Source organism: Aspergillus pseudodeflectus (assembly GCF_044049435.1).
Source record: "Aspergillus pseudodeflectus strain CBS 756.74 chromosome Unknown BJX68scaffold_37, whole genome shotgun sequence".
Classification (NCBI taxonomy): domain Eukaryota; kingdom Fungi; phylum Ascomycota; class Eurotiomycetes; order Eurotiales; family Aspergillaceae; genus Aspergillus; species Aspergillus pseudodeflectus.
The window spans coordinates 217,985-240,385 of NW_027263813.1; the positions used below are offsets into that span (position 1 = coordinate 217,985).

Below are 22,401 nucleotides of genomic sequence, written 5' to 3' on the forward strand. Positions count from 1 at the left end.
AACAATGTAGTAATATTTAGACGGGAAATACTCGTCTGCCACGGGATACTTTAATTTTCAGTAGTATTGCAAAGTAAAGTGCAGTGGAGAGATAGGAGTTGGGACGAATACGGATAATTCTGCGAATAAAGCACTCCCACGAGCCGCGATTCTTCCTAGGGTTGCGCTGCCAATGTGAAAGGAGGAAGAGGGCACCCTTGGGTAAGAAAGATTTATAGGGAGAAGTGGAAGCTGGCGTCAACACGAAAGAGATTTGGAGGAGGAAAGTGGGTTAGCGACTACTTAATGGCATAAAATAACCGACAATAGCAGCTGACGACCATGGCAAGAAACAATCACAAAACGGTTAGAACGGTGATATTGAATGATGACTTTGAGAATGGGTGTATCTAGGAATAAGAGAAGTACACGGAGGGACTACAAATGGTTCATTAGATATCATGGCCAAGCTTAATAGTACATGGACTAAGTATGTTTCAAACTGAATAATGCACCGCGCGGACCAGGGCGTCTCCATGAGAAGCAACCTGTCCGTAGAAATATTGATTATAGCTGTTGGGACATTAAAAGATGTAGGTGTCGTGGCTTCTATCGAATAGTTTAACTGCCGTTTGTTCACCCCCGGCCAACAGGTATGTCGTGACGGTGCAGATCCCTAGACCATTCGGGAACGACCTTGTCTCGCTCGTAAAGAAGGCCACAGTTGTGACAAAGTGTCTGACTCGATTAGCATATGTATAAGAATTTCAGCTGAATGGATTTGCTTACCCTAGGACCAGCTGGCCCGTCTCGTACAGCCCACACCGCGGAGCCCCAAACCATACAGTTACTGCATCGCCAGTTTTGCCGTTCCCTGATTTCGTCAGTGCAGGAATAAGCAAGAAGACAAAAGACACGAACCAGTCGGATAATGTGCCACCGCCTCCACCATACCCAGCACCGGACCCAGTGTCCGGCGTGCCTCGTCCACCTGGTGTCCCTCCCCTGCCCAGCGGGCTGAGACTCCGGAAGCGCCTCTTCCGCTTATTTCGCTCGCCTCTTCCCAGCGGTGTCTCACTATCAACGTCAAAGAAACCGCTCCCTTGCCGCGAAACCTCTGGTGTGATACCAGCGGTTGAAGAGAACCGGGCCGTTTCTCGACGTAACCGTCGAATCTGTCGCTCGCGGTCTCCCTCGCGCTTCTCAATCTCCTCCTTCGACAATGTTTCCACCTTGGGCTCCCACTCATCGCCTAGACCCTCAGGATCATACCGCCAGCCCGCCTCAGCGCCGTTAGCTGCTTGGTTATCAATCTCATTCCCGTAGCTGCCCAGACCACTAATGAGCCCACCACTTTCGCAGACCTCCTTCTTCAACTTTAATACTGCTTCGTATATTCCGTGTGCAATAGCTCCAACCCATTCACCTCCTAAGCCAAGGTCCGCACACGTAATCTGTGCAAATTCCTCCGCCATTCCTGGAGGATGTAGAAGCGACCACTCAAACTTGTCTGTATACAGTTTGTTCTGCAGGTTGATATTTAAATGGATCATGCATCTATACGCGTCGTCTGGGTTTAAAATGCTGTCGTTTACTAGAGGTTCCTTTGTCGCGGTCACAGTGTTGCCCCTGCTGTCTGGAGTTGCGGCATGCATGGGCGCGGGGGTGGAAGACACGTCTCGCGATAGCCCTGCTTGCGGGGCTGCAGGCTTCGGAGCTGCGCTCTGAAACAGTGGATGCAGCGCGACACCAGCATATTCCTCTAATTGTTGGCGGATCTGTGTAGCAATGGCAACGGTCATCGCCTGCTGGTTGGGAAGGTCCATGTCGCGAACGAACCCGAGAGCAAACTCCTCAGGAGTTGCGAGGGCCTCATGAAGATTCCACATAAAAGTATCCTTGATCCGAAAAGCAGGCAGTGGGTCTGGTTTCCTATAGGCAGGCAATGTAGGGTTGATCGCCGGGTCAAGCACATTCCGAGGGATCGCAAAAGGCTCTGACGGCTGATGCGCTGGGACCTCGAGGTCGATTCGAATGGGTATAAGTGTCAGAGGGAGTTGCGCTTGTATTTGCAATTGGTCGGCACACCTAAGAAGACCACGAGGCAAATCAGCAAAAGACTGCGAAATGGTCACGTCAATTGTAAAACATACGCTGGCCGTAGCATTCTCTTGATCATCCAATCTCGGAATACCCCTTGAACCTCCACCGGGGCGTGGATTTCCTTGCCCAATTTTTCTGCTAGCGCTACCTTGTCGAAGGAGGATTCCTCTCGTCGAAGACTCCTCAGCCCCGTAGGCCTCCGAGGACCCTCACTATCATCAAAGTCGTCATCGTCAAAGCCATCCTCTGCGTAATTGATGGCTGCAGTTCCTCGTTTTGTGGTCCGCGGCGTCGGGCCAACTTGGGTCTGAGGAATGATGGGCGTGAAGAGCGCGTTCGCATATTGCCGCACTCGCGGTGGATAAGATGTGATATAACCTCTAAGAGGGGACATGTTGGCCATCTATATGGGCAATAACATGTCCCTGTGGTTTGGCGACTGAGTTTCGGGGAAGATTTGAGCTGCGATTCGCGAGTAAAATAAATAGTGTCTGCGAATTGGACCGATCAAGGATGTGCCGGCGAGAGAAGAAAAAAGAGAGGAAAAGAGGCAATTGTTGTGTTGAATGATATCGCGTTAGACAAGTGCGACGGGCAAACTAACTCTCTTCGTCGAATAGACTGTGAGGCTCTGGTTGTGCTCAGATGGGGTTGGCCAGGAATAATCGCAGCGATGCTTGGGCTCCTTCAGTCGGTGATCGCGCTCAAGCTCCGCGTTCTGGCAAAGGCCCTGCAACGCTAGTCCCATTCCAGAGATCAGATCACGTGAACATACACACCCCTTTCTTTCATCCAGTATTTCAACCAATTGATATTATTTTACGTTGATGAGTAGATAGTATTATATAGTAGTGCTGCTACAAACGCGCGCAGGCATTTAACATCTAGCAAATCGTAGAGCGCGGATTATAGACGGACAGACAGACAGGCTTCATGGAGAAGGGATTGTCAACAAGCAGACGATTCAATGCATGCAGGCCGGCCAGCTGGGAAACACTATAAACAGGAATGCGCAAGTACCAACAAATAATACGCCACTCTTTTGGTCGATAGGTGCAGGTTCGGACAGCAGGGGGATATCGTAAATTCCGCAAACGCGGGTTGAAGTAACAGGAGACCAGATGCTGATAATCGTGTGTATCAAGCATGCATCGGAAAGCGGCAGGGAGGGAATGCGATGGTCGCTGGTATACCAAGTAACGGAACAGGGAAAAGGAAAGCAAACTTCGGGACCAACCGTAGAAGACTATCGGAGGCCAATTACGCTCTGGGAGAAGGTTAGAATGCGCACCGGCTGACAACAAGTTCACGCGGGCCTACCATTTCTAGGGTCCAGACCCTGCGGATCCAGATCTTGACTTTGCCTTCAACTCCTTCGACATTGTCTAGCTCAACGCCTTCCCACCAGCATCGCCGTGCTGGCTTGCGCCAAAACAGGAGAAGCTTCTGAGCCATGCCGACATTATTGCTGGCTAAATCGCCTCGAATGTCGGTCCGCAGTTTCGCCAAAGCAAGACTGCAGATGACTGCTTTGTTGGGCTCTGGAGCACGGTGTCCCCATCGATCCTCGCGGTCGAAGCCACTATCACAATTAGTTCGTGAAGAACGAATGACTTTCTTTATTAAGCTTACCCTGCAGTGAGCATTTCAATGAGATGTTGCTCTGTGGAGCCGGGTTCGTCGCTTTTCCTGAGCCCTGAAAAGATCCCATCTTGTTTTAGCAGCGCCTTGGCAGCGGAACGCTTGACCTCCACCATCTCTCCATGGTCGATGTCGGGGCGGGGAGGAATGGCATAAAAGTCCAGATCTTCACGTAAGACGATGATACCGGCCCGATCTTGAAGCATGTCTCTAGTGGAACCTTGCATAGAATCCGAAGACATATCAAGATCTTGTGATGCTGATGGCGAAGACGGGATAGACTGTGCGACAGAGCGGAAAAAGTCTAGCATGTACTGCAAAGATGCTGGGTCGTACTATAGATATATTAGCACAATTGATACCAGATAATGATATTGTGTGCGACTTACATCAACAGGATATACATCGCTTTCATGAAAGCCATTCATATGGCCATCTGGAAGTAGACCGTTAGGGAAAAGCGATAGGAGGACAAACTCCGGTAAAGTCAATAGCTCATCGCGTGAAAGAGTGAATCGGGTTCCCCTATACCTAGTTAGCATAGGGAGTTACCATGATATTACATGCTCCTTACCGGAGATCAAGAGTGATATGCTCGTCGCCATTGACATCTAGGGGACCAATTAGCCATTACTCCATCGACCAAGTAGCGTGGGTGCGCATACCGCCAAGTGTGTTTATCGGAGGCCCTCCTGTCTGTTGTACCTGAGTAATAATACTCGATGCGCCTCCTGCCGCCGCCATCACGTATGTGAACGAGTCGATAGGGCTGTCTCCCTCGGTATATGGTGGAGGAGGTTCTCCGTCGTCCGCGCTCTTGCCGGCTTGCTCTCCCTTTGGATCTCTTGAGAAGTTTGATTTTGTGTCCGCAACTAATGCCGACGATGGCTCTGGTTCTAACGGCTCTTGTTCGGAGAATAAGGGAGAAAAGGCCGGGGGAGAAGCGCAACCCGGTTCGAAAGCTAAAGGCTCTGGACGATGGGGATCAGACGCCGAAGGAAAGACGAGCGACGAGAACGGTGGCGGGCGTAGGGAGAAAAAGCTAGAGGAGGACGCTTCTGAGCAGGGAGAATGAGGCGGCGGTGCGGTATAGAAGTCGTCTTCTTCCTCCACGGGGTCCGTGAGGTTGAGGTTGGGAGGCGGCCGCGCCGTGGGAGGCGAGCCACGAGAGTCCGGTGGGCACGACAAGGCGTCGAGATTTCGTGCGGACGCTTTTCGATGACAGTAATCTGCGCGAATTCGGCTGGGGGAGGTGGTGACAACTTTGACTAGAGGTCGTCCTGTTGATCAGAGGTGATCCAGACTCTAGCTGCTCTTGTCGATCAGGAGCCCACTTCTAATAAGTCTGTCCGTACATGAAGGTCCTAGAAGCAAGCAATCGGGCGGAGTCAAATATTATGAATACAAGAAAAATCGTTGAAGATCAGATGGAGTATTTCTCCAGAGCAAGACGATAGCAGTGGTGAGGCAAGGGCGAAGAAAGAGGAGAGACGATGGCAGGAAGCGCTCGGAGGTCATTGGCGGCCCTCCTTAAGCGCTGGCAAGTGGTTGTCGGAGCAAGCTAATTCGGTGCGAGGGGATGGCTACGACTACACTTGGCAAATTGAACACGCGCATTGGCCACTTTCACCATTTGAAATCACACAGTTCTTGCTACAAGACTGGACGTAGGTCTCTGTAACCACTCCATGTATTCGACTGGAAGCTCATGCTGGGCCTGGGCTGCCTTATCAGGGAAATGCACGTGATCCAAGGTCTTGATAAGGAGTAACTTTGAACACTAGTTAAGTAGCATTCACGATCGCTATGATATTCATTGATGGTAATATCCATATGAAGCCATATGCAGCACGGTACTGAAGCTACACAGGATTTGATAGCTCCAAATATCAACGCAAAATTGTGCCATTTTAGACACCGCGCTCCGCAAAGCTCTGAATGATACCTTCAAGCGACGGCTCATATTCCTTGAGAATAACCTCGTCGCCTTCTAGAACAGTATTGCCTTGCACAAACACCTTGCGCGGAATCTTGTTCTTCAAGACAAGATCACGCAAAGCAGTTCCCCACCACTCATCAACTGATGTGATGTCATCGTAGAGTGCCTTTCCAGCCTCGACATCCGCCGTGCTCTTGTAGATGTGCAGCTTCTGCAAGTACTTCTCAACGGCCGGGCGTCCGTGACTCAAGATCTTGGAGCGGTCTAGCCTAATTTCGAGGTCGGAAAGGTCCTCCTTGGTGTATGAGAGTTTCACAAAATCATCACCAGCATCGAGGAAAGTGCGCAAGATACTGTAGCGCGCCTGCATGTGTGCTTGTCCCCATTTCTTGGTCTTGGGATCCCAGAACTCCAAAGCGACGAGACCTGCACGCGCCATTGATAAGTACGACGCAAAAAGAACATCACCAGCCTCATTCGAGATATCTTCTTTTCCATCTCCGAACCCGAAGATCTGGAGGATGCTGAAATCGCAGCTCAAAGCCATGGCAACACACTCGGCGCGGCACTCTTCGTAAGAAGATGCGATGGCACCAAAGACGGAGCTCCAAGTTTGACCAGGTTTGTACCACGTCGACACGGGCTTGCCGGTCACGGGGCTGATTGGTGGGCTGGAGACATCAAAATTGTACTCCCCAGGGGCGGTCTCTTGTAGTAGTTTGCCAGTGCCGTGTCCAAGAAGCTCATGGATACCGACCTGCACTTCGAAAGCGGGATCACGGCAACGGCGATAAACTTCTTGATCCGCTTCAGGGATGAATGGAATGGGCTCATTGGGAGCTTTGGCCGATAGGACATTGCCAAGGGAGACGTTCTTAAACCCTAGATTTTGCCGAATATCGTCGTAGTTGGGGAGGTTAATTCCAGCGGGAATACCCGACGACTGGAACGACAGCACTTCAAGAGAAGTAAAGTCAGGGCTAAGGAATTTGTCCTTTTCAAAGTCTTCGCCCCAAGGCAGCTTGGGGATCATGCTTTCGGCACTATCAACAAGTTTTCCAAAAGCCCGTGTGCGCTCAAGGTTGACCTATCAAAATTAGCATCCGAGATTTAGCCTCACTGTCGGGGCCACTCACCAATGCAACAAAACCCTCCCATTCTCCTCGCACGCCATGAGGGTCTCTGTAGGTCTCCACAAACCCCAGATTTGTCTCTAAAACTGGCTTCTGGTCCTTCACCCATAGTCGCTGGCTCTCTTTGATAGCCTCAATAGAACCGGCCCCGAAGGATAGGGCATAGGCATCCAGCATCTTCTTCTGAATGTCATTAGCGGCATGAAGGCCGGCCTGCTTGACGCTGTGCGCAATCTTCGCCATCTCTTCCTTATGATCACCGAAAACAAGAGTGACCTTCTTGCCCTTTAGCCCACCATCCAGATTAAAAGAGCTGACGTCTCCCAGATCCCTATCCCTCGCCGGGGGGTTTGAGACCCCAGAAGCGAGCAGAAGCTCAAAGTCTCCTGCGGAGGTCTTTCGGAGCCTCGTGTTCTCCAAGGGCATGCCCTTTTGTTCAAAGAAATCCCCAATGGCCGTAATCTCATCTTTGGTGATCGACGGCGAGTCGGGGTAATACGTAGTCATGTGCCCAGCCTCAGGGTATCCAAGATGCATAAGAGACTGCTCCGACGTCTCGTAGATGCCACCTCCCGTAGTATTGGCCTTTTCAAAAGCAGCTTTTGTTTCAGGTGTTGCTGAGGCTAATGCCTCGAATGCGTCCACAGGCAATCGAGGGATAAACTTGCTGTCTCCGAATCCTTTATAGTTTCCACAGTTTCCAAGAAATTGGGCGGAATATTCGAGGAAGAAGCGAAGGTTCTCATCGCTGACGTTCGTCCTTTGAGCAAGCTCGGACCATTTCCCGTCGCAGGCGCGATGTAATGCCAGGATCAGGTCGTAGATCGGTTCGGACTCGGGGGAGACTTGACGAAGAGTAACACGAGTTCCCTCAAATGCAGCCCTAGATAAGGAAATCAATCATGTTAGAACCATCCAAAGCAACAAGTGGATTCAGTCATGGTACAGCTCTGGCCAATGTAAGCTGAATCCGAGTCGCGTGCATCTCACTAAATGGAGCATTCGAGCTGAAGCACCCTATTGAGTGAGACGCGCAAATGATCGCATTGAGGAATATACCGGCTAGATGGCGTGGCTTAGAGAGAGCGATAGAAACATACCTGCTAATGTAGTGGGCATATTTCCTCAAGTTCTTGTCCTTGAGGTTGTCAAAGTGATGCTTGATCTCCAAGCGGACCACCGTTGGAGGGGAATCGGCTAGATAATGCTGCTTGACGTTGGCATCCATGATGAGAGGTGGAGGAGTACAAGAATTCGCTTGGGGTGTGTTTGGGAGTGTGGAAGAAAGTCGGAGGGAGAGGCAGTTGAGGGGTCGTGAAAGGAATGCGGAGGGGCGGTGGAAGGCTGGCGGCAAACGCAGCCTGCATACCCCTCTTTGTAAAGGGAGCATCAATACGTTTCGAGGAGCTTTGCGCTGCAGCCGGGCTGCCTAACTCAGTGTCCCCAGCTACGTCAGATTCGAGAGGTTGAGCCCCAGCTGTGGTTGCTTGGCGCAAGTGGGGGATTGGGATCTGTGCACTTCTACTACTACTACTGATATACTGAATATAAAACAGTTACAACTAGCCTAAAGGAATGAGTCAGCTCTAGTAGAAATATCTGCTATTAGTAGGCACCGTAGAATATACTGTGCTTCGGGAACGAGTTTTAGAGAATCGTTGCTCGGGGTCAAAAATCAAAGTTCAAGCTATGGTGGGGAATAATGCATCATCTACATACATATGCTAAAATATAAAGGTATACAGAGAAGTAATATAGGAAAGAGTAGAAATCGACATGACCATCCCTGTCATCATATCAAGCTCTGATACTTGTCGAGCCCTTGTTTCTGTGTCGCTTGTTGCGACTGTCCTGCACCGTTCGCAAGGAACGAAGAGGCCTGCCCAGTATTCGGGGGGGAAAGGGTTTGAGAAGTATTTGCAAATGCGTTAAGAGGTTGTGTAGCAGGGGGAGGTGGTATTGAGAATGCAGAGTAATTAGGAGCCGCCTGCGTGCTTTTGGATGAAGAGACAGTGGGGTTCATACTGGCAAGCGACGAAAGAGAAGGCCCCGATCCGCTCGTCATCGATTGTTGTAGATGACTTGGTGTGGTTGGTGTGCTCCAAGGATTGGGGGCTGACGGCTGAAGAGCTGGAAATGTTGATGCGGGAGATGTTTGCTTTGGAGCAGGTTGCAACGACGGGAATGAATTCACCTTGAAATCAGGAGTAATGGAGCGCGCGGCGAGACTGGGCTGTCTGCCGACGACCCCCGTATTTGACGACCATGAGAATGTCGTCGAGCTTGGCCGTGGAGTGGGCGATTGCGAGGATGGTGCATCTGTGGCCAGCCCACCAAATATATCATTCTCTTGGCCATTTAGAGCCGCGCCGCCTCGCCCAAGCACCAGGCGCTCAAAGTTGTCCCGCCCAGATTCTATCTCAGACGACGCAAAGCTGCTTGAACCTTTTGAGGCGGCAGAGGTTCCATTGTGGAACCCAGTGGATTCTGCCGAAGAAAGTTCCTGTAGCTTTTTCATCTGTTCACGCTCGATTTTCGAGGAAATGTTCTTGATAAGGGCCATAAACTCGCCGAACTGCCGCAAGTCGAGAAGCGGTCCAAGACTGAAGCTCCAGAGAACAGGCAGAATTTCCAAAGCTAGGAAATCAGTGTCTGCAACTTTTCCAATTTGCCGAAACACGCCCAGAGCCGCCATCATGACGGCGGGTTCTTTCGTTTTGATAGCCTTTAACGAGGGAACGAGCTTCTCTTGTATGGTGTATTTGTCCAGAATGGACGATTTTGGAGGTTGCGGTTTGCTCTTTTCGACAATACCAGTCATGTCGTCTCCAACAGCATCTTCCTGTTCGACAGAACCTCCACAGAGCACTGTGAATGCCTCTAGACATCGTATCTTGATGGCGAGACTGTTGGTACGGCTGAAAGTAGAAGCAATTGGCGGGAAAACATCGTTCTTCACAGTGCTAAAATCGAGGACTGGCAAGATCGAAGGCAAGCATTTAATTGCAGCATCAACGAGGGTGTGAGTAGGAGAATCGAGTCCGAGGCGGATAAAGGGAAGGATGTCTAGAAATGTCAGCCATGTAAATACATATCAATTGAAGCGTGTTACCATCTTTGAATTCCTTTCCCGAGCAATTTTCCGCGACGACATTCATGTTCTCGAGAACTACCATGAGCCCCGCATCCTTTTTCGAATCACGCTCTGCGCCCTTACCAACGGGGAAGACATCTTTGAGCTGAGGAATGACCTTTTCGGGAAAGACACGGCGTGCATTAGGGATTTTCTTCAGAATCGCGAATACATTCTGCAGAATGAGAGGGAGGAGCTCGCGATCCTTGAGTTCATCGAGCAAGGCTCCCAGAAGCTTCCTCTCCAGGACAGTAACAGGAAATTCTGGCAAAACGCGTTGCAGTCCCCGCATGAACTGTGATTTCTCATTCGCATTCTTCGCTGGCAGTGACTCCAGGAACCGTATAGTTGAGACAAGGATATTATCAAAATATTGGGACTGTTGGAACTCGCGAGCGCTAAGACGCTGTGCAGCTCTGCGTGTTATCAACCTTGGTAGTACATGCGCCAGTAAATCCTTGGGAATCGTCCCTGAACACAGGAAATTGTTGCCCTGAGACGGTGTCGAAGATGGAGAACTGAGCAGTCGCTTGTATGTATCCACGCTACCGTGGGGTTTTAATGGAGAATCATGAGGCGAGTTGTAGAGAGCTATGATTATAAGTCCAAGGGAGAACAAGTCAGCGGATGCATTGACGTTTGAATCCATGGCGAAATCGGGGGAGGTGTAGTCTAGATTCAGCTGAACAGAGGATGGCAGTCGCGGATCTTGATAAAGGACTTCAGACAGTGCTAGGGGTGGGAGACTGGACTTGGATTCTGCTGAGTCCGACGGGCCAGCAAAACCTAGGCCAGATATCTTCCAGTCAGACTTGGCGTTGATAAAGATAGCCTCTGGGTTGAGATTGCCATGAACTAAGCCCGCAGACTCGTGAAGGAACTCGAGACCCTTAGCAACCTGCAGCAGGCCCTTTTGGATTTCTAGCTCGTCAATATCGAGGTCCCTCCGCCTGCGCGACCCATCAGACTCTTCGACCATGTATCGAGAAGTCCGTGACCCAATCCTGCCATTGCTCTCTTGAGAGTCCTTTTCCTGCAAGAGTCCAGCTAGTGAAGCAGTAATTCGTTCAGTGGCAAACATAAGACCGCCATTGCGTGTCTCCTCAACCGGCTCCAGCACCTGCAAAACAGAAGGATGTCTCAGGCGAGCAAGGTTACCCGCTTCACGCTTCAGTCGCTCGACAACTTCCTCCTGGAGCTTCTTGATAGAGGAGCTGGACCGACCACCTAATCCTCCAGACCGAGGCTCAAGGGCCTTTTTGTCGAAGATGAAAATAGACGCGGCGGTGTTGGTTGACTTTTTCTTGCCATCGTGAATCTTCCACGGGCCCGACACAATAGTGGGATGCGGGGAAACTTGATAGTTGGCGGAGATGTTTGAGCTGAGCGATTTGAGCGCAGATGAGAACATTTTGATAGAGGAAGCCCAAAGACAACTCGGAGGTCAGTGGCCAAGCAAATATCTCATTCCATTTAGTGTGCGACACAATCGCTGTGCATGCCTCGGTTGGCCGCAGCCTAAAGATCGCAATGCGGTCGGATCAACGACTGAATCGACATTTACAGCACGATCGGGCGAGCCAGATATGTCAGCATGAGAGAGTCGCTAAGAAAAAGCACCGTCTTCAGTTTTGCCTCGAGTGAACAAATGTTCGGCGCTTTGCTGGGCTATCGTTGTAGTCATCAAAGATATCAGCCCAAGTTGGCCCCGGTCTTTATCCAGGTCACGTGGAAGGGGATCGTCAGTGTCGAAGCTTCAGCTGACTCACCGCTTACCGCGTTTGCCGGTTTTCCGCTGAGGGCCGACTTCGGAGATCAAACCGAGTCTCGATTGTGGATTTGGAGAAGGGCGCATGGGGCATTGGCGTTTCTCTATCTCTCGCCTCAACTGTGACTCAGGAGACGCAAGTCAATCACCGAACTTTGCTTGCAAAATCATTGGTTGAAGGTTCGTCCCCCCAGATATCAAACCGCAATTCCAGCATTGGGTCTTCCGGAGTTTGCTCGACCGTCCGTGGAGTGAGACCGTGGAGGAGACCGTGGAGTCATCTCTAATCGCTTATAACCGCTGTTACCCGCTCAATGCTCTGCTCTTCATATTTCTCCTCTGGCAGACTTCAACTCCCATCTGTACAGTTTTGACTCCTGTCTATACAGCCCCGAGCAGCCATGAACTCCCTTCAGCAATTAGCTCGCCGACGAGCTCTCCCGAGCTTTGCTCCTCCCCGAGTCCAGAGCATTCGCGCGAACCGATTATGGCAGCGAAGCTTCAGCGCTACTTCAGCTGCTTTCGAGGCGGCTAGGTTAGACGCTTCAAAGCTCACTATCACGAAAACAACCTCGCCGAAGGAATTGTCTCCCGCAAAAGACCTCGTTTTCGGAAGGTCATTCACTGGTACGGATATTCGCGCTGAACACCCCAATGCTGGATAGGTGCTGATGATTCGCTTCCAGATCATATGTTTACTGCGGAATGGACTGCCGCGGATGGCTGGCATGCGCCCAAGATTGTTCCCTACCAGAAGCTCCAATTAGACCCTTCGGCTTGCGTGTTCCACTACGCATTCGAATGTTTCGAAGGTATGAAGGCCTACCGGGATAACAACGGCCAGATTCGGTTATTCCGGCCGGACAAGAACATGCAACGTTTGAACAAGTCTTCTGCGCGGATCGCTCTGCCTACATTCGATGGTGAAGCTCTCACGAAGATGATTGGAGAGCTGGTCAAGCTCGATAGCCGCTTCATCCCCAAGTACGTTGCGCTTCTCTCCTGGATTGTTGCCAATTATCCGTCTCATGAATCATTGCTAATTGCCTCCAGCGAGCGAGGCTACTCATTGTACCTGCGCCCCACGATGATCGGCACACAGAACACGCTCGGTGTCGGTCCACCCGGCTCTGCCCTCCTCTTCGTCATTGCCAGTCCTGTCGGTCCTTACTATCCTACCGGGTTCAAAGCTGTGTCGTTAGAGGCTACGGACTACGCTGTGCGCGCTTGGCCCGGAGGTGTCGGAGACAAGAAGCTTGGTGCCAACTACGCCCCCTGCATTGTTCCTCAGCTCGAGGCCGCCTCGCGCGGGTTCCAGCAGAACCTATGGCTCTTCGGAGAGGAGGAATACGTCACCGAGGTTGGCACGATGAACCTGTTCATTGCGCTGAAGAACAAGGAGACTGGAAAGAAGGAGCTGGTCACCGCTCCTCTCGACGGAACCATCCTCGAGGGTGTCACCCGTGATTCCGTGCTTGGCCTTGCCAAGGAGCGATTAGTGCCCAAGGGCTGGGACGTTTCCGAACGCAAGATTAGAATGGCCGAGCTCGCTGAAGCCGCCGAAGAGGGACGGTTGATCGAAGTATTTGGTTCCGGTACCGCAGCTATCGTCAGCCCCGTCCGAGCCATCAGCTACCGCGGCAAGCTCGTCAACTGCGGACTGAAGGAGAACGAGGAGGCCGGAGAGATTGCTCTTCAGATGAAGAACTGGATTGAGGGGATCCAGTACGGTGACGAGGACCACCCATGGAGGTAAGCAGCCAGCGTAAAGGTGAAATTGATATTGTACTAACACATTACAGTCACGTTCTGTGATTGGACAAGAACCTTTTTGGGCACTTCGGGATTTGCAGCTATCAACCATTTTCTTGTCTTTGTTCTTCGTCGAGCATGAGCGTTACCTAGTCGACTACACACTATAAACATCAATACTATAAAACACTTATCGATAGAACCAAGACCACCCGTCTGACCAACGCTCATACTCTGCCCCGACCTGAAACAACCCCCTTGCACTCCACGCTCTCACTCACCTCACCTAAGGTTAAGTTCCAACGTTAGCCCTCGCGACTACTACATGGACCCCGCAAATGCAAAATGGCCCCAACCGTCGACACGATAACAGATGCTGCACATGCACACCGCCGCGTCATATTTCAAACTTTCCCCTACACAACGGACGGTTGCGCAGAGCCCCATCACGTTGCAGAATACAACCAACACCTATGATGTATTGTACGCCGGACCCGGATACGCACATCTTCGCCCGATGTCCGGTGGGCGAAGCGAGGGATCTTTACAATTGACATTGTGAGCACAGCCGTCCTTTGTTTGGCAATTTCATCCTGCATGGTCAACTATCCAGATGGTCAATGTGCTGCTAGCGGGTTTGAGTTAATTATAGGTACATGCACTGCGGATCTCCGCTACTGTCTCCGTAATGCGTCGCTGCAGGCTGGGGCGGTATGTAGCAACCCATCGACTCGTCCTGTCCACTGGATGCAGGACGCCTGAGTAACCCTAAGGCCCACTTTTCGCAGTAAGTCTCGAGCTCGAGGGAGCCCTCGGCCCCAAAGCCAACGCACACGGATCAGTCCATGTGGCATGCCCAGAGCACCTAGGATGATAGCTGAATACGGAGAGGGCCTTAACTTTAACTAATCGCAAGAGAGCAGGCCTTCTCCAGGATCGCGCTGGATCTATCCGTATTGGGGTGTAGCTATACGTCAGAGACGTATACTGATACACATAACACGTACGTGGGTACTTTGGTTAAGACGGGTTGAATCGTCCACTCCTACGAATGGAGTACTAACTGGACGTACGTAGTCCGAGTCCCAATTATCACACTGCATTGCTTTACCGCAACGCACCAAACGGACCTCTAGGCCAATGACTCTGGTGCAGTTTACACACGACCAAGCCGTCACGCGCTGAAACCTCCTTTCGTCTCGACTGCCTCCTACCAAGCCCGTCCCAAGATGGGAATACGCAAACCCCCTTCCTCGCTCTTTACCCGATCAAGAAAACAATGCCCAGTGCCTACTAACTACTACTAGTAGCTTGCTAGGTAAGTAGGTAGTAGATATGCCCTGTACTACCGGGGATTTATCTCGATGGAGGTGCAGCTTGACTCGCGACAGGCCATAATCAGCCTCAATGTTGGACATGAACGCCGGGCCTCGAGTCTTGACTGGACGTTTCAGGAAACCCTTTGTGTGGTTGATAGGTATGCAGGAGTGGAAGGAAATAAGCGCGCATCAAAATACTAACTCCGGTATGCTTGGCCCGCGACACGAAAGGCCCAGGGCGGCCCAGGGCAGCGCTTGGGTAAGTCGACGACTAGTGTTGGTCTTGGATGGCTCTCTCTCGATATGTTTGTAGGGAGGCTACTCGGACTCTCGGAGTCTGCTCTGCAGGCTAGAGCAGCAGCAGCAGGTAAGGCTGAGTTCTCGAGCGCCAGGGACTAGGCGTAGGGGCTAATGTATGTAGGAGCGGAGGGATTCCGCAAGTTCATTTCCCTTTCTTTCCTGCTCTTCTCATTCGCCATTTCATTATTGATTATCAATTTCTGCATTCGAGAGTATTATCCCCACGCACCCCGTCCCCGTGCGAAGAGAGTGGAAATTGCATCTTCATCTCCGGACACGACCGGGCTCCGGGTCGGATTGGATTGCCATCTCGACCGGGCTGGGCGCGCCAGGGCTGAACGATGCAAAGCCCAACCAACACCCTGATGGGAAGGACGCATGGCATCGAATCGACTCGGGTCGGTGAGCGGCTCTCAGTCTCAATGCCAGCCACCTCATACCCTCCTGCCACTACTCGTCCCAGGCCAGGGCCAAAAGTCGAGGCTGAAATGTGCCCGCCTGCGCTTGTGCTTGTGCTTGTGTTACGTGCGTACGTAGACCCAGTCACCATCACCGTGACCGGTCCCGCCTCGACCCGGACAGTGCACGCTGGACGGTCTACTACTGTCGGTAGTTTATCCATTTACTCTTTTGGGATCGGGCGCCGCAAATGCAAATGCAAATGCAAATGCACGCCTTGAGACTCAACTCGGATGCTATGAAAAGCAACACGAGGAAATCGCAGAGGGCACACACGCACTTTCGAGGAGCGAAATGCGAAGCGGGCGGGCTGGTGCCGCAGGCCCCAGAGAGTCAACTTCGGACACTCGCTCGGAGACTCGGATACTCGGATACTAATACGCTTTGCTTTGCTGGGTATCTAGCTGGGTACTATGGATACCTAGTATACATAGTAGAGTCGGACTCACGGCCGCTAGCTGGAATACTAGGCGAGATCAACGAGGGGCGAGATGATTAATCCCGTTGATCTAGACGCACGTCGCCGAAAGTTCTGATTCAGACGTATACCATAGTTAGCTCTTGCCTAAGACATGTAGTTAACTATGGATGAGTGATGACAAAGCCTACTACTACAAACGGGGACAACATATGGAGACTGGAGACGACCATCGAGACATGTCGATCCTCGAACATTCCAGCTGACACACCGCAGCACCGCACAGAATCGGCTATGCGGATCGCTCGGGACAATACAATGATATTGATTACTATTCGTGATAATTAATCAAGAGAGGGCTGGAGAAGAAACATTAGCTGCCCGCTAGCGTCGTTCAGTGCGTGTGCGTAAGAATCCTGTCAGGTCCCAGGGCCCATCACGCTGGAAAAATACAGAGAAAATAGCGCAGACCGATGGTTTTCAATAAATGTTCCGTATTGGATGGTTGTGGTGCATGGTTACACGGTGTTTTGCGTAAATTTTTGCTACTCGGAATACTCAGGCTCTTGCACGTTTGTACTACAGCTAGTGTGGTCCCTTTCGTCGGGTTCATCCGCTAGGGCTTTGGCTGGGGCGTACTCTCAAAGACGAAGCTCCGCAGTGGATTCGCTTGGGCAGTGTGGCTTCCGTCTGGAAAGATATTCTAGGGATTGGGGGACCTAAACGATTGTTGAGCGCGCAGAAGGACTGACTAGAACTAGAGAAGGTTGCCACCGGGATTCGGAAATATACTTTGGATGAGAGAGAACAAACTGTTCTCTAGGCTTGCGTTGTCAATGGAGCCTGCTCTCCCTGTGTAGTTTACGATATATATTCAGTGGTTGCTAAGCTAAGTTACAACATACCTGGATTGCCGAGCTACATAGTGATATAAACAATGTCTTCATACAGTAGCTGCAAATACGGAAGAACTGCAATGCCACGAAGCGAGACGTAGTACGTTCTCGTGAGAAAAGATGCCATTAGCTGTGGATGGTGCCACTGAAGACACCAACTCACACCGTACCCTAAAAGCCTAATCACATGTCTCTAAATTATTCCCAAGACAATACCTCCAACACTCTTTGATCGCACCCGCAAGTACCATATCAAGCTGAACCCTTCTCTCACGCCCAATTCCGTTTAAACAATCAAGCAAGCCCCAAGGGTCTCCGATTACTAGCGCTTCTTATCATGCTCAGGCGCATCCCCTGGCAGTCCTTCTCTGGGACTGCCCTCCTGTACTTGGTCTTCAAGGCAATCAACGTGACTGGATGGTGCATTGAGTCCGAACAGAACAGACCATGGTAGTGGTAGCCGTTTTCATAATAGGGCCCCTTACTATCGCCTCCTGGCCCGCTGTACACGGAGCTAGGGCAATTTTGCGAGATGCTAGAGAAGCATTCGTACTTTAGTGGCCGTGTACGCTGCTTAGGGGACCTAGTCCACGGTCGATGGTTCACATATCGCCTGGGAATGATTGATAGACCGGCATGATTGTGTCCTCGAAGTTGGAGGTCCCGCCCCGGGGTTTGGTTAGCCCTGCGCCCAAGATGAGCCGCCGGAAACTGGTCTTGAGTGCCCGGGTCGTGTAGGCGTCGGTATATTCTGTTTCGCCATCCGTCGTGGCAGCTGCAATACCGGTTTCTTGCTTGGTGGCGTTTGAGGGACAAGGGGGTGGCGAGTTATTTGATATCGCTTGTTCTAATGGTTGCATGACGTGGAGTAGACTCGATGGGTGAGAGCATGTCATCTCTGACGAATTCATACGACCGGACTTCGATGATAGGCATGATACCCAGGAGCTCATGGAAGGGCTAGACGAAAATGTCATAGTCAAACGGCTCACCCCGTGCCATCGACTGTGGAAAGTCTCAGCATGTTTGTTAACAGCCTCTTCTCCAGCCGAACCCTCTGCCCTTTTGGAACGGAACATCGCAAATCCCATTCGCCTTCATCTCGTCCAATGCCCACCCCGGACAGATCTTCACTTCGGTGCCTCGCCCCCCCCCAACCTCCACCGTCGATATGCGCCGTAGTCGTAGATAAGCCGGACGAGGATCTCAGGGATGAAAGTAGGCGAGCCTGTTGTACAGCCCTCGAAGGTCAGCCGGGCACCGCGGAATAGGGCGTAGCTTACTTCGTCGTAGAGCTCCGCGTTTGTCCTTGGGACTGGGAGGTACTGGCCTAGGAAGGTGTCGAAGGTGGGTGCGTTGCTAGCTTCAAACCAGATTTGGTCGCGGATGTGGTAGGGCAGGCGGCCAAGATGGCCGTAGGTCTCAAAGTTCATTTTGCGAGGGGTTGTGCGGTTGGTTTGGCGTGGTGTCCAGGGTTGTGTTCTATGTTCGAATAATGAAGTAGTAGAAGCGAGGACAAAAAGGGTACGGAGAGGAGGCAGACGTGAAGAGAAAACTGATGCAGGGCTCCAGCCCTGCGATGTGAGAGTCTTCGGTTTCCTGACCAGCACTCACCCTTGGTGAAAAGTATATCTTCAAGTTTGGAGACTTCCAATTCGCTGTCGCCAATTCCTCAAAGGTGTCTGTCTCTAGTGAATTCCGAATGGAGTGGAATGTGGACGGAAAAGAATATAATGGAGCAAAAATCTCAGCAGTGATGATTCTATGAGAACGCCGAGTGCCTTCTTCGCGAACGCTAGATGTCAAAACTCTATGAAATATCACATTTACCTCCCGTCCGCTTATACCTATGACATATTTTCCAGAACTTGAGTGTCGCATCTCCGATAGCCTCGATCAACTTGTGCGCCTTGAGGGAATCCTCCAGATCATAAGTGCGAGTTTGCTTCTCCACGCGGTTCAAGGCATGGCGCATCTCCGTAAGTAGCGAAAGGTCAGGGTCCTTTTCTAGTATAAAGTCGGGGCAATTATCCAGGATGCGATGGAACTGCTCCACGAATTCGGACTGCCCGCTTGCAGTTTGCGTATCCCACACATTTCTCAGATCATTGACGGACTCGCCTATATTCTGGCCAGGTCGCGCGGTTTTGAGAGACATCATGTACCAGTCCCGGGCTAGGTGGACTTGGAGGTCATGATCACTTGCGAATGCTTGCTCGTGAGGTGACTTTTCATCGATAGTAGCGTCTTGAGGTGCAGGAGGCATAATCAAGTGCGGGGCGTAGGCCCAGCTGATCGATTTCCAGCAAATGCTAGGGCGAGCGGCGCAGGAACCAGACCAAACTTCAATAGTAGTCGCGATATCCCTTAGATGGCTAAATGCACGGACGAAGAACCTGTAGTCAAAATCGTCATCAAGACTCTCCTGTGAAAACCAACAATGATCCTCTAGAGTATTGCTCGCTTCCAGGCGAATAACAAAACGAGGCAACGGCCGAACGTTCTCGAGATGGCCAGTGATCTCTCTAATGTTAGTCCACAGGTCAAACGCAGCCTTCGCAGCCCCTGGAGATATCGCAGGGAGTTTTATCTCAATCCGCTCGAGTATATCCCAGGGGAAGGTTCCCCATTTGTTGACTTCGTAGAGCTGGACAAGACCTAGTAACATTTCTCGACTGAATAAGCCGTCATCTTCAAAACGACCACGCTTGTTGCCATCTCTAGAAAAGGCGAGCCAAATGAGGGGGCCGCAGTCGAACTGTACCACGGATCCCTTGAACAGCAAATGCTGTATCTCGTCTCTCAATGCCTCGCTCGTGTTGAGAAGATGTGTATAGGCGTCAAGCGTGTGGACTTTATCGGCTGTCAGCTGGGGGTATGCGATGTTGGGATATGCAATGTCAAGCCAGATCTGTTCACGGATATCGTATGGGAGACGTGCAAAAGCTCCAAGCTCTGCTGCTAAACGCTTTGAGTCCGTGTTGGTGAAGCCATCGCTGCGAAGCAACTGGTATTGTAGTGACTGAAGGTCTTGATAGCATGGATGCTGAAAGTTTGGTATATAGAAGATTTGAGATAGAAGGCACGATGAAAACGCAAGCAGGAAACGTGGTGGGCTACGCGGTGTTACTAGAAGCTTTGTTGGAACAGAGTCACGCGAAAGCTTCTTTTGCAATCCCAGCCAAAACCTGCAGTAAAGACACTGGTTGCTTTGAAGAAAGCATTGCTTGCATTTTCATGTTAGGCATATTTGCACTTGTTTGATAGACTGATGATCCCTAGGTATTTGGTCATTCTATTCCCAAAGAAGGTACGCATTTGACTGATTGGTCGACTGTCCCTCCTGTCCTTCCAAGGTTCCCTCTTACAGAACCTTTTGCGGGAGCCAACGCAACCTTGGAACCACACTGAGTGTACTTTGAGGGACGAAAACCATTTCTTCAAGTGTCAGCTGCATCCCTGATGAAAAGCTTGATCTAGGGCAAAACTTGATCGATGTTTCGACCATTGAAAATCAGCAGCCTAGCCTTAGTTTGCTGGAGTCACGTTGGCGGGGTGGACGACGACTCCGCATAGAATTTTCTTTATCCATTCCAGCCTTCGAAGCTTCAGCTCGAGTTATCCGAAGAGAAAATAACGAGAGTCTCGCACGTATCTCAAAGTTCGAAACATGCGTTTTGCGACGGAAGAAAGCCCAGACTCGACTCCACCCAGCTCGTGGGGTCGCTGGGGGTGTCAGCACCTAGTCTTGATTACGCAAAGTCCCTTAAACGGCCGCCAGCGTATGCGGTACCGTGTACGGAGTACGGCCGTATGCTAAGCCTCCGCGGACGCTCCGACTTTGATGACCGGATATTAATATATCGTTTAGCCTATCGCAAACTCTCAGCCTTTCTAGCTCGGAACATTTCACTGACGGCGGATTGGGCCGACCGCTACGTCCCAACACGTACAATTTATGAGAGCTCGGGACTCCGCGATGGTACTTGATTGATAATCTTCAACGGCGATTATACATCCATTACTAGATGTCACCTGCAAATCCTAGTCCACACACAATCCCCTTTGTGGCCAGGGGCAGGTTCGGACTAGCGCCGCCTAGATTAGGATATGACTGATCATGTCATCATGCAGTGCTTCACCTTCGAATCGCCTTCTAGATATTTGCTGGAAGGTTCGGGTCGTCTGCTGACACCCGACCAGCATACTCTGTCCGACCTACTCGACTATTCTTGCTGTGCGGCTCTGCGCTTGCTCCCAGGGAAGCGAGGACTGTTGAGAATCGACCGGAAGTCGTGGAATTAATACAGCTCGATTCTGCGTGACCAGTCAGGCCACGGCTTGGGTTACATGCAAACATCCAGAAACCAAGAGGCCGCTCGGCGCTGTCAGGCGGCCGTTTCGCAGACGCAGAATCGGCCTCTTGAAAGATGAAACTGAGCGGGATCAACATTGCGTCCAAAGCGATGATTGGCCTCCTCGTGAATCAGAAAACGCTAATGGAACATGACAATTTGACTGCGGCTGGGCCGCTGGGGGCCATGGAGCCGACTGCGCTCGCGAACTGACCAATCAACTCGTCGTTTTGATGTTGGTTTCTTCAGCCCTACTGGCCGTCGGCCGCCCTCCGCTAGCGTCCGTTAAGCACGAAGGATGGATGCTTTGCTGCTGGGTCGTCTTGTTCAGCCGCGTCCGCTTGCGAAGTGCACTGCCAATTTCCACATCGCAATCTCCATCGTCCGCTAGCAAGCGTTGAAATGGAGTCCTCCTGTCCAAACGATCAGCAGCAATAGCAAGTTGAGCCTCATACGGTATAGGGGTTTCTCAGCTGATAATTCGAAACGGGACTGGAATGCGTGAGCCACCCCTCACGAAAATCAGGGATTGACCATGGCGGTGTTAGCCTGGAGATGGTGCGATGCCGCAGGCTGTAGAACATACTTGCCCTTGGCTAAGCCATTGAGGCTGCGAAGCGAACCAACACGCCCAGCAGTCGAGCTATTCGAGTGATCGTATTAATAGCAGCAAAGTGCCGAGTTCATGATCGAGAACCCCAACTGGCATGGAATCCATGGATGGAGCACAACCACGAGTTTCATGTTATGGCACCGCAGATCGGCTCAGCAAGGAAGCGGAATTGCGGACTCCCTCGAGTCAATTTTCTGGGGCTGACCGCATTCTGGCCCCAAAAGGCGGGATTTCAATTCCAGCTGATAGTGCATGATCCACTCGTGTTCTTGTTGGCTTCCTCGTCTGAAGTTGTCGAGAGGATCCGAGTTCGTTCGCACATTTCATGAGGCCTCAAGTTTGAAGTAACTCTTCGCGTCAGCTACAGAGCTCCAAGAAACGCTCTTGCTTTCTTAGGGTCAAGGATCTCATCCTGCCTGCAATCGCGTACCCACCCTTCTGGAGAGTGAGATCTTTATCCTTAGTCGAGTTGCCAAGATCAAGGGGTGCAACGTGGCAGGAGGCGAGACCGTGCCTCGAATTTTTGTGCCATGGATGATGTCTCCTCAGTCCTGCGGCGTGCGAGAGCGCGGGCCTGGTCCGCAGTTTCGACT

General features: G+C 51.3%; 6 protein-coding genes across 6 annotated transcripts; 1 reads left to right on the forward strand and 5 right to left on the reverse strand.

Moving 5' to 3' along the window:
* Positions 1-413: 413 nt before the first annotated feature.
* BJX68DRAFT_135312 (putative RSC complex subunit Sfh1) lies at positions 414-2,779 on the reverse strand. Its single transcript, XM_071036371.1, has 4 exons — positions 2,133-2,779; positions 901-2,067; positions 769-853; positions 414-717 (listed from the first exon to the last, which is right to left on the reverse strand). The coding sequence occupies exons 1-4, from the start codon at positions 2,483-2,485 to the stop codon at positions 616-618; spliced, it is 1,707 nt and encodes a 568-aa protein (XP_070896620.1). The 5' UTR covers positions 2,486-2,779; the 3' UTR covers positions 414-615.
* A 100-nt stretch (positions 2,780-2,879) lies between these two features.
* BJX68DRAFT_135325 (putative general stress response protein Whi2) lies at positions 2,880-4,630 on the reverse strand. The gene is made up of 6 exons (XM_071036372.1): positions 4,389-4,630; positions 4,298-4,334; positions 4,113-4,248; positions 3,715-4,058; positions 3,403-3,664; positions 2,880-3,349 (listed from the first exon to the last, which is right to left on the reverse strand). Exons 1-6 carry the CDS (start codon positions 4,465-4,467, stop codon positions 3,329-3,331), a joined length of 879 nt encoding a protein of 292 aa, XP_070896621.1. The 5' UTR covers positions 4,468-4,630; the 3' UTR covers positions 2,880-3,328.
* A 668-nt stretch (positions 4,631-5,298) lies between these two features.
* BJX68DRAFT_242239 (dipeptidyl-peptidase III) lies at positions 5,299-8,239 on the reverse strand. Its single transcript, XM_071040953.1, has 3 exons — positions 7,896-8,239; positions 6,799-7,678; positions 5,299-6,749 (listed from the first exon to the last, which is right to left on the reverse strand). Exons 1-3 carry the CDS (start codon positions 8,183-8,185, stop codon positions 5,634-5,636), a joined length of 2,286 nt encoding a protein of 761 aa, XP_070896622.1. The 5' UTR covers positions 8,186-8,239; the 3' UTR covers positions 5,299-5,633.
* A 140-nt stretch (positions 8,240-8,379) lies between these two features.
* BJX68DRAFT_135369 (putative protein kinase Scy1) lies at positions 8,380-11,676 on the reverse strand. Its single transcript, XM_071036373.1, has 2 exons — positions 9,908-11,676; positions 8,380-9,861 (listed from the first exon to the last, which is right to left on the reverse strand). The coding sequence occupies exons 1-2, from the start codon at positions 11,337-11,339 to the stop codon at positions 8,588-8,590; spliced, it is 2,706 nt and encodes a 901-aa protein (XP_070896623.1). The 5' UTR covers positions 11,340-11,676; the 3' UTR covers positions 8,380-8,587.
* A 421-nt stretch (positions 11,677-12,097) lies between these two features.
* BJX68DRAFT_256857 (branched-chain amino acid aminotransferase, cytosolic) lies at positions 12,098-13,511 on the forward strand (the record flags this gene model as incomplete). The annotated part of the gene is made up of 4 exons (XM_071043242.1): positions 12,098-12,323; positions 12,383-12,680; positions 12,750-13,448; positions 13,499-13,511. The coding sequence occupies 4 exons, from the start codon at positions 12,098-12,100 to the stop codon at positions 13,509-13,511; spliced, it is 1,236 nt and encodes a 411-aa protein (XP_070896624.1).
* A 4,459-nt stretch (positions 13,512-17,970) lies between these two features.
* On the reverse strand, positions 17,971-18,273 carry BJX68DRAFT_269229 (uncharacterized protein; the record flags this gene model as incomplete). Its single annotated transcript, XM_071046277.1, has 1 exon — positions 17,971-18,273. The coding sequence occupies one exon, from the start codon at positions 18,271-18,273 to the stop codon at positions 17,971-17,973; it is 303 nt and encodes a 100-aa protein (XP_070896625.1).
* Between the last annotated feature and the right edge of the window lie 4,128 nt (positions 18,274-22,401).